The sequence below is a fragment of the Haemorhous mexicanus genome, chromosome 17 (genome assembly GCF_027477595.1).
Source record: "Haemorhous mexicanus isolate bHaeMex1 chromosome 17, bHaeMex1.pri, whole genome shotgun sequence".
Taxonomy (NCBI): domain Eukaryota; kingdom Metazoa; phylum Chordata; class Aves; order Passeriformes; family Fringillidae; genus Haemorhous; species Haemorhous mexicanus.
Window position 1 is genome coordinate 12,006,833 of NC_082357.1, and position 18,075 is coordinate 12,024,907.

An 18,075-nucleotide genomic window follows, 5' to 3' on the forward strand; every position below is an offset into this window, starting at 1 on the left:
AAAGACCCATGTTGGCACTCTAGTTTATGATCTGGATTGTAGAACAGATGTCTGTTTAGCACCTACTCACTAGCCCATGCTGCAGGCTTTTTTTTATATTAGTAATAAAATTAATCACATCTACAGAATGAGTCTCTGCATCTTGGATACTGCTCAGGTTTTCCTTGTGACTAGGAAAAGTTGCAGGAATCCCACAGTTCATCCATTAGCAAAAATATCAGTTCACAAAATAGCTTAACACTGACACCTCATTTATTCCTGAGTATAAAACATCATATTCGAGTCATGAAACTGAATATAAACCTCCCTGCTACCTGGTTTTGTGTCCTTTTATTATTTTTGGTCCTTGAAGGAAGTGCCAATAAAATAAACGAACCCAGCAGAAAATTAACAGATATTATAAAAAAATAGTTTGTGCTAATTCTCTTGTATCTCATCTGCCTGTCCTTTGAACACTTGAGACTGACTCAAAGGCCCCCAAAGAAAGGAATTAATTCAGTATGAAATTAAATGCTTGCTTCTGATCTAGAACTGCTAAGGAGAAAAGGAATTGCCAGAAAATGAAGACAGACCACTAGATTTCATCCAATACTTTTTCCAGGTGAGTATGGAGACAAGGTGTGCCAAGACTGGCAGCAGCAACACAACTTTTGCAATGTTTATTTGCTGTTCATTTCTGAATATCTGGAACTGATCCACTGTTTAAATGAACTGAACTTTGCATATTGCTGCTCTGTAAAACAGCCAGGGGAAAAAAAAAGGCAGAAATTGAACACTTACCATCTCTGCTCTTTGCTTGTGGTTTCCCACTTCTTCCAGAACCTGAGACAGCTGAGCCTTCAAGACACAGGGGGGGGGAAAAAAAAAAAAAAAAAAAAGGTAATTAAATCTAGGATGTAATTTTGGAAGTTTAGTAAGCCTCTCGTCCCCCTCTCTGTCCTGCCCCCTCCCCCCCCAAAAAATCACATATGGCACCATGATTTTCATGGCATTGAGAAGGAATCATAAGTATTTGGTCTTGTTCTGTCCTGTCAGCATCCCATGCCATGAGACAGTCCTGTCCCAAAGAGCCTGAAGTCTATGTGCACAAGAACAGCCAGGTTTATTGCAGAGAATGCCACCAGATGAGCCAGCCCAAATTTCAATCCCATGGTCCAGCCAGAACTGTGCCTCCACTCCATTGCTGTGAAGCTGCAGAAAGATTGGTCTAAAACCCACCCAGTTTTGCCCAGTTTAACTTTGAAGAAGAGGAGGTTTGGCTCCATAGCTCCTGAAAGGAGTGTGTGATTCAAGCTAACTTCATAGAAAACGTTCTGTGAATTTCTGGGGTCCAGAAATTCTGGGGTTAGGTTCTTTCCCATAGCCTTCCAAAATGCTGTGGGAAAACATCAAGAAAATCTGCTCTTTAACATAAACCTCTTGAATTTCCATGAGAAAAGATCTCAATGCAGCATTTTTACTTTTTAAAAGGGAAATTTGAAATGTAAAGAATCTCAAACCAGAGAAGAAATACCTTTGGTTATCCTGGCATAATCTAAGGGGAAACAGGAACTTGACTCAGAAAAGGATCTTTTACAGAGTTTCGTTTATGAAAAAGGATTTTAAACCAAATGGGTATTTAGGAAACAGTTAAGAGAAGCCACACATAATTCATGAATGCTATTACTTCCCACATCCTTGATTTTCTAACACTCTGCCTGGCTGCAATCAGCCTTTCTCTGCTTAGCAGAAAGCCCAAAAAGTAGTCACTGATGGCAGATAAGATAATTTAAACAATGTAAACAAATAAAAGAAATAAAACCAACTTTCCTACAAACTGATCATTGTCATTTCAAGCAAACATTCAGTAAAATCCTCTGGAGTCTCTCAACTTCTCACCACATACAAAATGAATCTTTTGAGTGTCACAACCAGAGACAAATAGCAAGCAGTCTCTTACAATGAAAAGCAAAACATTCAGCTTTGGAGGCTAACTGCACTGAAATACAAGCAAATAATTAAATAAAAAAAAATACAGTCTAAGGAACAGCAGAAGTTCCATTTTGCCAACAAACAAGCAAACAGTTCCAAATTTGGCTCCAGAGCCCAGCAGAAACTGAAAAAGTTTCAGCCTTTTGCTGTGCAGGGCCGGGGATGATGTGATGTTATTTGAGGAAGAGACACTGAAATAGGACGAAAAGGGTTTTAACACAAGCCTGGGACCTGGCACAGGAGAATGAAACACACATTAAATGCTGCAGGAGATGCCAGCCCCAACCCAAACTGGAGTGCCTGGACAGGCCAGGGAAGAGAGCAAATGAAATGATCACCAAGCTTGATGTAGAAACATCAGGGAACTGTAAATTTGCAGACACCTGGGAAAGACTTTTCCCTACTGCTCCTGAAGCAGGTACAATGAAGCAGGCTGGAGCCAGGAGCTGCTTGGGGAAGAATTAGAAAAGAAGACCTTAGAGAGGTTATTTAGGAGAGGCGCTGGCATAAACTCTGCAAAACACCTCAAGACTGACTGAACATTTTTGATTACAAACTACCCCAACTGTTCTGTATATTCATTAGCTTTCTCTGTATGAAGGTGACCTTTAGATGGGAACCACTAGCCTATTCTAAACCAGATATAAGAACTACTTAATTTAAAATTACATTAAAAATCATGTATTTTCTAGCAGTAGCTGCCAGTCCTGAATTTAAGGGTCAAGTTTCTGTCAGCCTCCTGTTCACACAGACTCCTATGGAATTACAGAGTAACCCACCCTGGAAGAGTGGGAATTCCCTCAAAGCTCAATCCCCTGTGGTTTTGGTGGGCACCTGGATCAACCCATCACAACGTGCCAAGCTTTGGTCACCCTCACAGTGTAAATATTTTTATTTATAACACCAAGGCAACAGGACCCTAGGAGCCTGTTTAACTAGATGGGTATAAGAGCATTTTAAAGCATAATACCTCCATAAAAGTCAGAAGAAAAGGATAGCAAAGACTCCAACACATTTTACTTCAGGAAAAGGCTGGAAAAACCTTTTAGGCAAGAGAGAAATAGTATAAAGGGATGGGGAAAATTGAAAATACAAGTGGGAAATATGCCATAATTTATCTTGGATATAATATGACTTGGGGAAAAAACCCATTTCTAGGTGCTATGCCAAGAGAGACACACAGAACCCTGGACAGCAAGTCCAAGCCAGCAGCATAACAACAGCAGATCAATATGATTTGGAGAAGCAATCAGATAAGAACTAAATCACAAAGTAGGTTTTCTTCATTGCATTCATTTCTAGGCAGCTCGTCTCAAAGGGAAAGAGTCAGTAACTAGTGGGAATTCAGAGAGCAGCTACTAAACTTACCAGACTGCTGGAAGAAATGATTTATGAAGATTAAAAGATTTTTAAACATTATGGTTTGACTGCGACTCTCACAGAAGAGCAAAAGGGACATATTTAATGCACTGAGAGCTGTTACAATGACAAAGCTGGAATCAAGAGGCTTCCCCAGTTCATGGTCGCTGTGGGATGCACTCACAGTCCAGAGCAGGGACCATCCCACTCCCTGTCCCTGCCCCCCTACTCAGACAGCTGGGGAAGCTCCAGACAAAGCCTAAATTTTCAGCAGGGTCCTCAATGCCTGCACTTGCCAGGCTGTGATGCAGCTGATCTGGATGCTTTGTCACGTCCAGTTTGTAAACATCAGCCCTATCCCAGACTTTTTATTAGCTTAAATCAAATATTGAACCTCCCTCAGCTGTTGGAGGACAGCTGCTGGCCAAGTGATTCACTGCCATATTCCTTCTAGGCCACAAGAAAATACAAACTAATCACCAGCAGTGTGACAGATGCACGCATTTTTAATTATGAAGGAGAAATTAGGCTGTGAACTTAGCCCCACATCTCACTTAATCAGAGTGCTGGGGAGGAGCTGCCAGCCCCCAGAGCCAAGGAGCTGCAGAGGGCCCTGGAGTGGAGCCTGGCAGCCTGCTCAGCCCCTGCTCCCACTCCCCAGGCATTTGCCAGAAAAGATCTGAAAAAAACAGAGTTATGCTGTTTCTTGGCATGTATCTTCTAAGGAATGAATTGCTGGTTTCTGGGTGCAGGCGTCTCTGGCCACATGCAGCCAAGGAAAGCGTGAGGGTTGGACATGGCTGCTCAGGCCTGGTGGGAAGGCACAGGGGCCCAGCAGAGGCTGGAGCTGTTTGCCAGTCCCATTCAGAGCTCTGCTCTGGGAAAAGCCATCCAGGTCGTGACAGGACACAGGGGAATGGCTTCAAGCTGGAAAAGAGTAGGCTTAGATGAGACATTAGTAAACAATCTTGCTTCTGAGGGAGGGCAGGCCCTAGCACAGGCTGCCCAGAGAAGCTGTGGCTGCCCCAGCCCTGGAGGTGCGCAAGGCCAGGTTGGATGGATCTCTGAGCAACCTCATCTAAGAGGGTATCCCTGCCCACAGAAAGAAGATTTTTAAGGTCCCTTCCAAACCAAATCATTTCTTGATTCTCTGATTAGCTCACCTCTGTGTTGGGGTCTTTTCAATTGATCATATCCACTTTGGTACCTCAGCAATCTCTCCATAGGATAGACTTCTATGTTGAATTTTCAGGCTACGCATAAAAGTTAACTTAAAGCTCCAAGGAAATTCTCTTTACTTAAGACACATGTTAAATTCCCATAGATCACTGAGCTCAAGCATTAAGAAACCGATATGCAAACAAATATTATGAATCAGATATAAAAATACACTGCAATTCACCCACTGAAGGCAGCACAACCAGGTAAGGGAAAATCAAGCTGCAAAGCAGGAGGAAAAAAATCCTCTCGAGTACTCAGTCAATTACTTTAAGCTTTCAAAAAAAGGTTTGTCAATTCAAAATATTCATCTTACATGACAACATAGTCTAATCTACTGTCAGTGGATTGTCATCCTCAAAAGAGAGTGGCAGGAAGAGAAGAACCTGTGCTCCAGCCTCACTGGGAATCTGCAGCTTGGGCTGAGAGAGGAGCAGGTTTCCAAGGAGAGGAACCAACTCAGCTCCAAGGAGACATTTCTGAATTGTTTAACTTGCTTCTCTGCATCAATGATTTCTCTTCTGTACCTTCCAGAAGTCAGCCTTCACTGACAGCACTGGAGGAGGCTGGTCAGGGAGAGTTTAATGAATGAAACTGAAGCAATCTGGTGGTGACAATGCAGCTGTTAAACTGACTGCATCCATAGTCCCCCACTCCCCTCTGGAGGCTGATGCTGAGCTGGCTGCCCTGAATGATGGGTAGGCAGCTCAAAAGTGAGCCCCATTTGTAGGGAAAAATTAACTACTCAGTCTCTAATGAACAGTCTTTCTCTACACAAAACAATACCCTCTGCTCTACAAGCAATTAGCAAATCGAAGTGTTCTCTTTGTGGACCTGCATTAATTTACTCCTCGATGTGGCACATTAAATAGCTCACAGGTACAGCACAGCAGTGGCAACAGCCAGCACCATAAAATAAAAGCTCGCTTCAAAGAGTTTGGGAAGCAAAATTAGGCATGCTGCATACAGGGAATAAATCAAAACCACCTTCATTTGGAAATATCATTTTAGTCTTATGCTTTCATCAAAAAACATGATTATCATAACAGTCACATTAATACAATGTGGGTACTCTACAAGAGAGAGAAACAAGCAGCACATTCACTACCTCAAATTAGAAAGAATAAAAATTGCTTTCTCATCAGGGGGAAATACCTGAGAACATACACAGCTGCCTATTTTGGGACTGTGCTTTCACAGCTAGAAATCCCAATGAGAGCGCCCAGAAGGAAGGCCACTTGTTGGAAGGGCAGCTCCTCTGTAGGGAAGGGGAGGAGGAAGAGGCTTTCCCTGGAAGAGCTGGAACACAGCTGCAAAAAATGGCATTTTTACAGCTCACTGAAGCCCAAGATACCCTTAGAAACATTTTACATGCAACAGTTGTATGCAAATCCAAGTCAAGTGTGATAATTGGCAAATTTAGGTATAATGTTAATTACCAGCTATTTCAAATTAATTAACTTCTAAGATAAATTCTTGCTTCTCCTCTTTGAGAAAGCTAACACACAATTTAAATTTACAAGGATCTATCCACTGCAGATCACAGAAACAGGGAATCTTGTATGTTCCAACATGCCAATTCATTTCAGTTTCCTTGTGCTGGCTGCTCCCCATTCCCTGGGTAATTTCACAGTTACTTATTTCTCTGATCACTCACAACAGAAGACACAAGATGAAGCCTCTTGGCTCAAGCTGGACAGCTTGAGTGTGTGACTAAAGTGTGATGTGACCTCTATAGTGCCCAAGCCAGAACATCTTACCTGGTGCCAAACTGGGGAAGAAGGAAGAAAAGAAAAAAAAGCACAATATCACCTTTTTCTATCAGATTCAGGAGGCACAAAGCAAATAAAGTGCATTGAAGCTGCAGCTGAAATACAGAAGGAAACTTGAAAACATGGCAGCACTCCCAGGACAGTTCTGATAAGGAAAGCACTGACTGCAACAATTAGAATTCAATCCAATGTAGGAACATAAGCACCATGCTGATGAATTACATGGAACAACACAGGAATAGGATGAGAACAATTTGAAGAGAACTTTGCAGTCACTAATTACCTCTCAGCAAAGAATGAGGCTCTGGCTTGTGGGGAAAACAGAAGGAAAACTTTGATTTCACAAAAGCCACAGACAGATTACTTCTGGGGGTGGCAGAGACTGAGCAGAAGTAACTCATCAGCCTCTTGCAGTCAGACTTTACTTTATTTGCATATTGTGATCCTGCATATTAAAATACTGTGAGAACTGAAATTAAATTTTCATTAGTGTTCAATCTGGAATCTCACCCGTGGGATTCAGCTTTCAACAGTTCATGCAGACATTTCCCTGTTTATTTAAAGTCAGATATCCATTTATCTGATGCCAGCCAACACTTGTGGCCTTCAACCCACTGCACACCATGACTGTCCAAGGGCAGCAGTGCAGGATTGTGTCTGCACCTCTGAACTGCACTACAGAATTACTCTGAACTAACTGGTCATTTCTAATTTAATGGTTTTTGATGCTTTGTAGTTGAAATTGCCAATCTTTCACAAAACAGCATCAGTTGAGATCACAATCAAGAAGACAGTTTAGTACCAGCCATTGCTAAATAATTTCCTTGCTGCTTTACAGCCTCCTTTTTGCTGTTCTGAAGAAAGTTCTCCTGGTTATAAAATCAAATGTATATCTTTTATAAGGTGGGAAAGAAGAGCCACAAATAAATTCTGCTGCTGTCTCAAAAGCATCCAGAACACCACATTATCTCACAGGAGCTGGATTGGAGGTGGCAGGGGGCTCAGTCTGATGTGAAAGTGAAGAGGAAAATTCCCCAACAACTTCTGAATGTGTTTCAGAAATTTAAATTCAGTGAAACCACACTTGCTCTGACTTGCAGAAAAGCTGCAATAGGCAAAGCAGAGACCATTACTTACTGACATAATTTATGAGGATAGGCTTGCAGCTCAATAAAAAGCATGTGTCTCAGGCCACAGCTTATGTAGTTTTCCATGTAATTTAGTCCTTAATTTTACCCCAAGCAAGGACAGGAAACACAGGAAACAAGAATGCCTGTAAGCCAGATGTCCTACATCTCCAGGGACTCGTGCTCCTGGGCATCACAGCAAGCCACAACACCAGGGACTGAAGGCCACTGCTTTGTCCAGGGCAGCGAGAGTTTTTCCACCAAAAAAACAAGAGCTGCTCCTTCTCTGGAAACCAGTTCAGTACTGGATTTGTGCAGGGAAATGCCGCCCCCCAGTGAGACACAAAAAGCAGCTGGTTACCACAATCAGGGAGAAATAAAGCAGAGCTCTTGGGCACTAAACAAAAAAAATGAAACTGCAAATTGAAAAATCACCAAAGTCTTCACTATAATTACTGAAGACGAAGGGAAAACATCTCCCCTAGTAAAGATATGGGCTCCTGTCAACACTCTATCAAGATTTACTGGACAAGGCGATAATAGCCACACCTTCCTCTAGCTCTTGAGTCTCAAGGACAGACCAATTTCTCTCCTTAAGAGACACAGTCACTTGTAATGTCAAGAATACTTGACAGTAAACTTAATATAATGAAATAACCCCAAACTCTGCCTGGTTAGACTATGAGAAAAGGGCATTAACAAAGTGACTGTGGAACAACTGATATAAGACGAAGACAGGATTCCAAGCCAAAATTGCCCACATCCTTATTCCTGGCAAATACTTGATCTAGCTTAAAGTAAGCTGCACAGTCCTGCAGCAGAAACCTGGCTTTTGTTCCTACTCTGCCTAACAACTGAGACCTGGGGCAAAGCACTAAACTCTGAAACTCCTTCTTCCCTCTCCCGCTCTAACCTAAAGATAATACTGACTCTGTAAAACCCTTCCAAAACCTTTGAAAAAGGATAATCTCTGAGCACAAGGTGCCACTATTGACACAAACCACACCTGATGGGCCTTAGCACTAAAAGGATTAAGCACCAGAATTAAGTGCAGAAGTCCAGCACCAACATGTTCAGAGGTGGCAGCAACCTCATCTCCCTGATCCTCAAAGCAAAGGTGACCTTCACAGCTGCAATAAAATGTAAAACTTGGAGAAAGACCCTGAACTTCTCTAAATCTACTCCATCAACACTGTTCACATAATCTCTCAGGCAGATGCTGCCAGGGAAGGAAGAGAACTTGCATTTTTCCATCTGACAAACTGGGAGATGGAAAAATGCAGAACCTTCTATCCAGGAAAGGATGAGTCCCTAGAGATTGGACAGCTGCATGCCAGGCTGAAACAGTTAAAAATGAGGCAGGAAAATAGTGGGCTCAGGTAACAAAACCACCTTAGTTTTGCAAAAATGTCTCAAAACAAGAACGTTTGTTGTTTTACTGCAGCTGAGGGTGAGGTGAGGCTGTGGGGCAACACCCCAGAGACTCCTCTCTCCTGCTGTTTTCCCTTGATGTTGTTATTCAGCACCTTGCTAAGAAGGAGCAGAGAGACCAAAAGATTAGTACAGCTCTGCTGGGAACAATCTACTTTTGTAATAGGTCTCCTTCCCCCCATCCTAATCAAATGGTGCTGCAGTCCCCTGGGGAGAGAATACAGTGCCAAACAAAAAATGTGAGTTTGCAGCTGCTTCCTCAACAGCAAAGGGCAGCCTGACTGATGAAACTCTGCCAAGCCAATTGCTTCCAGCATGATGCAGTCAGCCAGCACAGCATCTCCAGGACACACACAAGTGACTGTGGGATGCTGATGGACTCTCCTAAGGAGTCATTCCCCATCACTGGAACACCCATCAGAGAAGCCTCTGCCACTAAAATTCTCTTCATAGCCTCAGAGAAGCAGCTGAGTGTGAAAATGTAGCAGGAAGCCTCTTCTGTTTTGCTGCTCCCCACCAAAAGTTTTAACCCAACAGCAAAAAGATAAAATTTATGTGTTGAGGGTCAGCTGCAAATCTCTTGCCAGGAATAAAATAGATTAATATATTAGTGCTACTCAAAACCATTATGAGAGAACCATCCCATTGGACAGGGAAAGAGCAAATGGGTAAAGAAATACAAAGTATCTGGAGGACACTAAGGATAATTAATTTCACTGTGCTGTGGTCAAATCTCTAAAGATGAAATGAAGGGATACCAGCACCCAATCCTGAAACAGATGAATCACATCTTAAAATCTGGTAATTCATCACTGTTTAGGTGATCTGAAAACAGGTACTGTAAGCAAGTCTGGGATCTGGTGAGCACAATGCTGTATTAACACTCCTGGAACTGGGAAGCAGAGTGAGAGACAAACAGAAGACACAGCAGTTAATGGGAACAGAATCCCTTGCCATTACATGTAATAAAGAAGCTGGTTGAAGTAGGGGGGAACAAATGTTTGTGCATTTGTTTAAAATTTCACCAGAAAATTAAGCCCAGCTCATTTATTTACTTTTTTTTTCATCCCTTATGTTATCAGCAGAATGAATTCAGGCTCCAAAGCCTTCTCTTGATGAAAGCAAACATCAGTACTCACCAAATCCAGAAAAAGAAAATCTCAAAAACTAAAAGTGTTGGCAATGTGACACCCAGCATCTATTAAACAACTGTCAACTCCTTCCTGTGCATTTCTGCCAGGACAACTCCCTTGGATCTAAGTTCTCCCCATCAAGTTACCTCCAACTAGGTTTGATAGCTGGAGGGAAAGAAACCACATCTAATTCATGAAATCTGTAAATTAGCCATCAAAAATGTTCACTCTTATCCATTCATCAGAAAAAAATGGTGGAATTACAGCTCTACCTAAAAAAGCCCTTCTAATTTCAGCTCAATGAGTCAGCACTGCTGCATCTCATCAGCAGGAGTGATTCATTGTCACTGCACTTCTCAAAGTCAAGACTAAGGGTATTCACCCCAATTCACTGTCATCTCATAACTCCTCTGGACCCAGGCACTGTGTTTGCACACAGCACTGTTATAATGATTTATGTGAGTGTGTCACTTTTAATTTAAAGGGATAAAGAGTTATTGTCAAGTCTACCAACCATAAAGCAACATTTTCTTTCCACTGAGCTGACAGTTGAATACCTGGAAAATATTGCTGTTTGCCAAGAAAGGAGAGGGCTCTACAGCCCATAGCCTTAGGGTGTCAGAGCTTCTGAAGAGACGAGAGGATGGCCAGTGTCTTTAGAGACTTACAATACAGCTTACAATACAGCTAGAATCTGAATAAAAATTCAGACAAAAGCAGTATGGATGGAAAGCCTCTGCCCCAAGTGAAAGTGAGGAAGGGGGTGTGGGGTATGGCTGAGAGGCCAAAAAGATGATCTGTGGTCATAGCTGGATGAAACAAAGACTATCATAAGTTAATCAGTGGCACAGCTATAGTTTTCTTATTCAAGTCCATTAATACCACAGTCACTTTTGATAATCTTTTTACTGCTAAAACAAGGCTACTGAACAACTCTCACTGACCTTACACTCCTGAGTGGGCCAGTGCCTTCCTTCAAGCTGCCCAAGGCTGGTGATGATATTGATAGTTCAGAAAAAAACTTTAATGGTACTGTGAGCTCTGTCCCTGTGATATCTGCTATGATATCTGCTATCCCCACAAACACACTCGCAACAGGAGCCTTCAGGCATGTGGGCACACTTCCTTGTGCAACCTTGTGTTGTGAGCCAGCCAGGAAACCACGTTGGGAACTGAAGATCTGTGTTTAAATCAAACTTTTTTTTGTTAACTCGAATCAAGTTTGGTTTCTGTTCTAGTTCTCAGCCCTACTGCATAGGTTGTCCCAGCTCAAATAATGATCAAGGAGGGGTTTCAGCCAGCACCATCCTTGGCTTGGGAAATTACAGCCAGAGTGGTTTTGGCATCCAGCAGAACAGTGGGGAGAGTGCCTAAGCCTCAGAGGGGCTCCAACAAATTTCAAACGCTCTTGGAAGTTGCTAGGTAACAACATCCACCCCCAGGATAGGACTGTGCAATGTTTGCTCTGACAAAGCAGTGCTTGCCTTGCCCTTGCTTCCACCCTGGCAATGTGTGTGTTGAGGACCTGTCTCCTCTGCTGCCAGAGCATTTCCAGCCTCTAGTCTGGGTGCATAGTTGGATTTTGCTGAATAAAGCAAACATCCCATTTTAAACATAGCTATTATAATTAGCAGAAGCTCATTGCTCAATTCCCCTTCCAGACAGGGATTTCCAAATGTCAGTGTGCTTAGCACAGCTGATCTGTGCTGGCTGCTCTAAACACAACTGACCTAGGAGGGTTCAGAGCATAGAATCAAATCCTATCATGGGCAGTGAGATGGAAAAACAAACAGAATAATTGTCCTTCTTTAGCCTGTACCTTCATTTTCCTGTACCACTTGCACCAAGGCAAGGTTAGCAGAGACTTCGACACAGAAAATTCATGTTTGAGGTCAAGCAGGAATTTCTTTGGGAATTTTATACCTGTTTTCTGAGTCAGCCCTCTAGATGACTCTGCCTTGTCCTGCTTGTCTTGCCAGGGTTTCACAGCATAAAATCAAAGGGCAGTAAGGGGAGAAAAAACAAGGGGGAAAACCCCAAACTAGCACAGCTACTGCTGCTAACACCTTTTTGCAGAGGCTCTGGCAAATGCAGAGACCCATTTCAAACAGTATTTTCCTTCTAAATTTGTTTGGGGAAAGCAAAAACAACCTTCATCTCAATGAGTGATTTCCAATACTAAAAGAAAATTGCCAAGTATCTTTTCCCAACACAGACGTCTCCACATCAAAGATCTCCTTCCCCTGAAGGAGAAGTGTAGCCCTTCCATTTCCAGGTATTGCATAAATCAGTGGCCCCTAACTTTCCTGCAGACACTTCAGAAATCCTGGCAGTGCTCCACACTTCAGAATGTCCCAGGCTGAGTTTATTAATGTGGGTCTTGTGCAACCTCTCCCCTGTGGGGTACAAGTGTTTCACCTGCAGCTCCTGCCTTGTTTTTTGGCATTTGCCAGTATAACCCCCATGAAGAGCTGAAGCAGATTAGCACCAAGCTGCTGAATAAAAGGAGAAACCAAAGCTCAAAGATCACATGAACTTTGCAAGGCCACATGGACAGTCATAATTTCCAGGTACAGTATTTTACCCCATCAGGTTTGTACTACAAAAAGATTAGAGGCAGAATTTGCTGGAAGTTTAAGGGGAAAAAGACTGGAAGGAAAAAAAAACCCAGAGGTTAACAGCCTCGCTACCCAAAGACATTCCTTACACTGAAAAAGTAAAAAACTGCTCCAAGATTCCAACTGGAATAAAAAAAAAAAAAAGGTGTGTAATACCATCAAATAAAATCAAACAGCCTTGCACACCATGGTCATGCTCCTGTAACTTCTAAGAAGAGGAACAAAACCCTTCTACTTTTATCTGAGAATTTATTCAAAATAAATAAATCCCAATGGAATTTAGGCACACTGTAGAGGCTCCAGCAAAAATCATAAATAAAGCAAGAAAACTAAAAAGATCCTTTCTTGGCATGCTCTTGAAAGAAGGATTCACCACATTTCTGATTGACTGCCACTGTGGTTTAAATGAATCAGCTATAAATAGGCAGCAAATGCAAGGCAAGCACTTGAAGGAAACAGCAAGGGGTTTTTTTTTGTTTTCTCTTGTTATTGCTTAATGGTCTGTTGGGAAGGAGGTGGCTGACAAGGTAGAAGAAATGTGGTAAAAATATAAAGAAACAGAATAAGATGGGGTGTGGGAAGGAGGGATAAGGAGACATGAAGACATTCAAAGGTACGAAATGTGCAAATACATTTCTGCCTCTGGTTTTCCAGAGGAGTGAACAATCAGGGATGGGAACAGGCACACAGACCTGGAGCTAGGGATGCCCTGGAAGTTCCCTCCACCCACAACTTGAAGAAGACTTATATGTTTTCAGTAGCTGCAAAAGCAAGCTGCTGTGGGCCACCTTGGACAAATTTCTAGTCTTTCCTCCATATCAGACTGAACATATGAAGTGCAGCATAAAGAAAAGCACTGGAAGTATTTCTGCAGCCCTCTTGTGCCAAGAGCCATCCAAAATAGGAGTGGCCTCAAAACTATTAAAGTTAAGCAGCCATCCACATCATAATAAAAGTGAAAATACTCGTGTCAATGAACACCAGAGCTGGAGGAATCTGAGTCACACCCAGAGAGGATCCAGTTTCTGAAAAGCATTTACAGGGAAATCTCTAATAAACTACGTTTTAAATATTGAATAATCACTTCTCAAAATAGCTGGAGCTTGTTTCACAGCTCTTGTTCCAACTGTCTGCTCACTCTCCTCCTCTCTCCCACAGCTAGTCTGACTGCACACAACATCCCATCTCCAGCTCTCTGGCATCTTTTAAATTACTCCTCTTAATCTTATGCTCCTTCCATCAAGACTGAAGGAGGCTCTCACAGAATCCAAGGAGCAGAAAACCTTCTGGTTTCCCATCCCAAGGAGTCTGACTAGCTTTAAAGACCTTCTCTACTCCTGCAAACTATTTCCTTGCAACTCCATGGCAGATCTTGCCAGTGAGCAGCCAGGACCTCCTCAGAGCCTTCTCCTCCATGGGATGGAGGCTGATCTACACAGGTCTACACAGATTTACAGCTTTCTCAAAATTCATTGTTTCCTCCTGTAGGAAGGAGGAGAAAGCTATCAAAATGATCTGAAATCCAAATTTTTAAACTTCAGCAGTTAATATCTTGCCCTACTTAAAAAAAAAAAAAAAAAAAAAAAGGAAATTTTGTAAAGGGTATGCAAGAGGTACAAGAAAAACCTCTGCAAAGACAGGATCAGAGCAAGTAAAGAACATCCTTGCACTGCACAAGCCTGGTACATATCCCGTGTTTGCCAACCATCAGTTTAATTCTCATTGTAAGAACCTGCAGGAGAGGGTAAAGTGGAGGGTTAATGAAGGCAGGGCTGAAGCCCTTTGTTTATCCCAGAACTGAGCAGCAGGAACAGAAGGGAATATTTCCATATGTTGCCCCATCAGAGCTGCTCAGTTTTGGGCTGAAAGAATTAACTCCAGAGGGAGCAGTGCAATTTTATCTTACACATGGTCCATTTGTTTCCCTTGGCCCTGCTGCTGAGGCTGCCAAAGATGCCAGACAGGATGATATTTCTGAGATGTGGGTGTTTATCTTCTCTGAGTGAACCAAACAGCAACTCATTTCAGGAAAGCAATCCAGCAACTCACAATTGCTTCTTGCTCCAGCAAATGCAGCCTGACAAGGCAAAAGGTGAAAGTGCCTGATGGTCCCATTAGAAACCTTTGAGTTTCCTCACTCCTGAATGCCTGTTGAGCAAAATTGTGCTAGAGAAACATGAGAGATCTCCACTTGGCAGGGGAAGGGAAGAAGTCAGGACATATGCCAAGATAATCTCAGTTATTAGCTCCTGCCAGGTGCAGGCTGTGTAGAACCACTCCTGCATGGCACAGTGGGATGCTCAGGGCTGGGAGCTCTGCTCCAGAGGAGCTTTTCCTGGTGGAAAAGTGCCATGGAGCATGACAGAGAGCGCTCTCACATAAATACTTACAAATAACAATTGTCAACACTTGGGTTTTTTAGCTACTTTTCATGCTTCAATTTTCTTTCTTCTTAACCTAGCAGATAAACAGCTACACAGATTTACCTTGTGCCCTAAAAGTGCCTGATCCAGAGCAATGCCAGCTCCTTTGTCCCAGGCTGATACATGCCAAAATAGTGACTTACTCTTGGTGCAAGAGGCCACAGAGAGAGGCTATATAACTGTACATTTGCTGTAGGAGTGGTTCTATTTGTGCCATGCAGCAGCCTCCAGATATTCATGAGGACTTGAGTGTGACCTTTCCTTTTCTCTGTCCCCTTTGCTGGCCAGAAAAAAGCATAATCCAAAGAGCAAGTGAAATGTAACAGAAAATAATATCCACAATAATTGCAGTAATGTGTACAGTGCCGATGGGCTGTAGGAATTGCACAAGGACTGTTGGTCCTGCCTGGCCTAAATAAAAAGGTGGTCATTATCCTGAAAGGAAATGCCTCCACTTATGAAAGAGAAGGTCACACTGCATTGGGAAGATAAATGTCATTTCTCTATACAGCTGTGATGGTCTCACTGTCTTCAAAAATGGACCTAAACAGCAAAGCAATAAAAAGCCTGTAGAATTAGCCTGGGACATTATTGTTTTGAGAGCATAAAATCACTCATCTAGAGCTCTTTAGGCATGCTTTCCTAGGAACACTTATATATGTGTACATGGGAATTTACATTGTGCCTTTTGGGAGTAATAATACATGAAATTAATTAACACTTTCAAAGAAGCTTGGATGTGTTTGGTACCATGTATGTCGAAAGAATTTGAGACTCACCATGTATTTTATACAGCTGTACACATTCCCAGGAATTAAATCCATCTGCATAGGTAGTTTTGCACTCATCACATCCCCCCCCCCCCCCCCCAGGCAGCCTCTGCCAAGCACAATGAGCAGCTTTAAATAAATACCATCCATAATGCCAACAACTCCTCTCTTTTCAGCAGCTCTGCAGGCTGCCATGCTGCAGCTGAGAGACAATTAAGTACACTCAGATGATCTTTAGGCACACAGTATAGAGCAATCCCCTCAGAGCAAAGGCAGCATCCATCCCCTCCAAGCAGGAGCAGCACTGGGGGACAGGTACCCCCAGCCCAGGCTCTTTGAAGAAGGGGTGTCTCATTTCAGCAAGTGGGGAGCTTCTGCCCCTTCACCCCCACATGTGTGCAAGGCAAATAACTAGTGAAGATTAGTCACTGCTGGTGTGTTCCCCCCCAGAGGAACAGGGGCTGTCACTACAGATGTCACTCCTGCTGTCCCCTGTCACCTTCCCTCATGCAAAAGGTCACAGAACACTTCAGAAACCAACAGCTGATTTTGCTAAGGTGGAACTAGATCCATGGAGGTCAAAGGAGCACACATTTTATCTGAGTGTTTGAGATACCAGGGGGCTGACCTATCCTAAGGCTGCATTTTTACTCATTAAATGACCTCTTGTAAAAGGGAATAAACCAGAAAGCGAAGAACTCTGCCTCCATATGTTAATGAAATTGAGAGTACTCAGAATAGAGTTGCCAAAGGTAGGGCTGGTAACAACTAGCTTAGCAATATTATCTGCCACAGAGATCACTGGTTTAGGGTCTCTACCATCAGGGCACATCCCAACTGCACTGCACAGCCTAGATTTTATGAAAAATTCAGAGTTTGTGGGCTCTCAAGAATATACAGTGGTAACCTTTATACAAAGAAGCCTCAAACCCTCTCCAATTACACAGAATATTCTACTTAAAATAACCTCTACAAAGTAATTACTCTGTTCATGGTTTCTGAAGATCTCATTGGGCTTTTATATACCATTAATACCATAACACGTAATATTTTGAGCTTCTTGTTGATTTCCTTTAAAAATAAAAAATATTTAGGTTTAGCAACTCTTCCAAGAATCAGCTTCCCAAGGAACAATTTTCTGCAAAGAAGTGAAGTCGATGCCACAAAAACCCCATTTGGGAGTCTGATGTGTGGAACACAGGCACAGGAACACAGGACAGATAAAAATCAATGTCTTAAGCCAGGAATCAGTTGTGTTTTTAATGTGGGCTTGAACAGAACTAGAAATCTGAGTGTACATCTGTCAAAACTGCAGCCATTAGAGCCATTTAAACAAATTGAAACCATAAATCACATCAATATGTCAAATCGATGTGCCATGCATTTCATAGCCATGATGCTGTCACCACAGCTGGATTCATGGCACGTGTGCTCTGCAGCACTGCCTCTTTTATTAAACAGCATAAATAAAATTCAAAAGAAAAATGTTACAACTTGCATTACAGGGAGATCATGGCTTTCTCCCCAACTCTTGACTTTGAGTTTGTTTTGCTGAAAAGCTTTTAGCACCATCAAAGCACATTTGACATTAACACTGATTAAAGCAAATAGATAAATTGCAAAGCCTCTGAGAAAGCAGAATTGTTCCTTACAATTTACCTGGACCACCCCTGGACAGAGGAGATCTATATCAACAGCTTAGTTTTCATTCACAGCATGGTGAGAACTGCTATCAGCTGGGTTTTTCACTTACTCTCCTCCTAGCCTTATCCAAATATTAGTAGGCTGGTCACACTGGAGTGAAAAAGAAAAAGAGAAAAATAAAGAGAGAAACCCATGCACCTTCCTTTGAATTCTGTTCAGGTTTTGACTGGCAATGGTGCCATGTTCAAATTCATGACCTTAACACAAACCAGGCTGAGAAGATGGAGGTGCTGCAGCCTCTGAACAAGCCAGGCCATGGTGAAAGGCTGGGTGAACAGATGGGAGCAAACACAGCTCCTAACGTGGAGAAGTACTGAGGGTGACCAATTATGGATGTTCTGAAACAAAACAACTGCAATTGGCACTTGCATTTAGGCCCCCTTCGACAAACTGCTCAGGCACTAGCTGAACCAGGCCTTTTAGACTAATTAGTTCCCTGAAGAAACACCTCTTCTACTACTTGTAATTAAGGCCAAAACAAAGAATCAATGGGCTTCAAAAAGAAAACCAGGACAGCAACTACTGTAGTTCTAATTGCCACAATAAGCA

At 42.5% G+C, this 18,075-nt stretch overlaps 1 protein-coding gene across 5 annotated transcripts in view; it reads right to left on the minus strand.

The window, feature by feature from the left end:
• Window positions 1-18,075, minus strand: part of MAD1L1 (mitotic arrest deficient 1 like 1) — a 349,051-nt gene that overhangs the window by 179,609 nt on the left and 151,367 nt on the right. For all 5 annotated transcript variants that reach the window (XM_059861646.1, XM_059861647.1, XM_059861650.1 and 2 more), the window contains one exon: window positions 781-837. In XM_059861646.1, coding sequence (XP_059717629.1) covers window positions 781-837 — 57 coding nt within the window. The remainder of the gene's footprint in view (window positions 1-780; window positions 838-18,075) is intronic.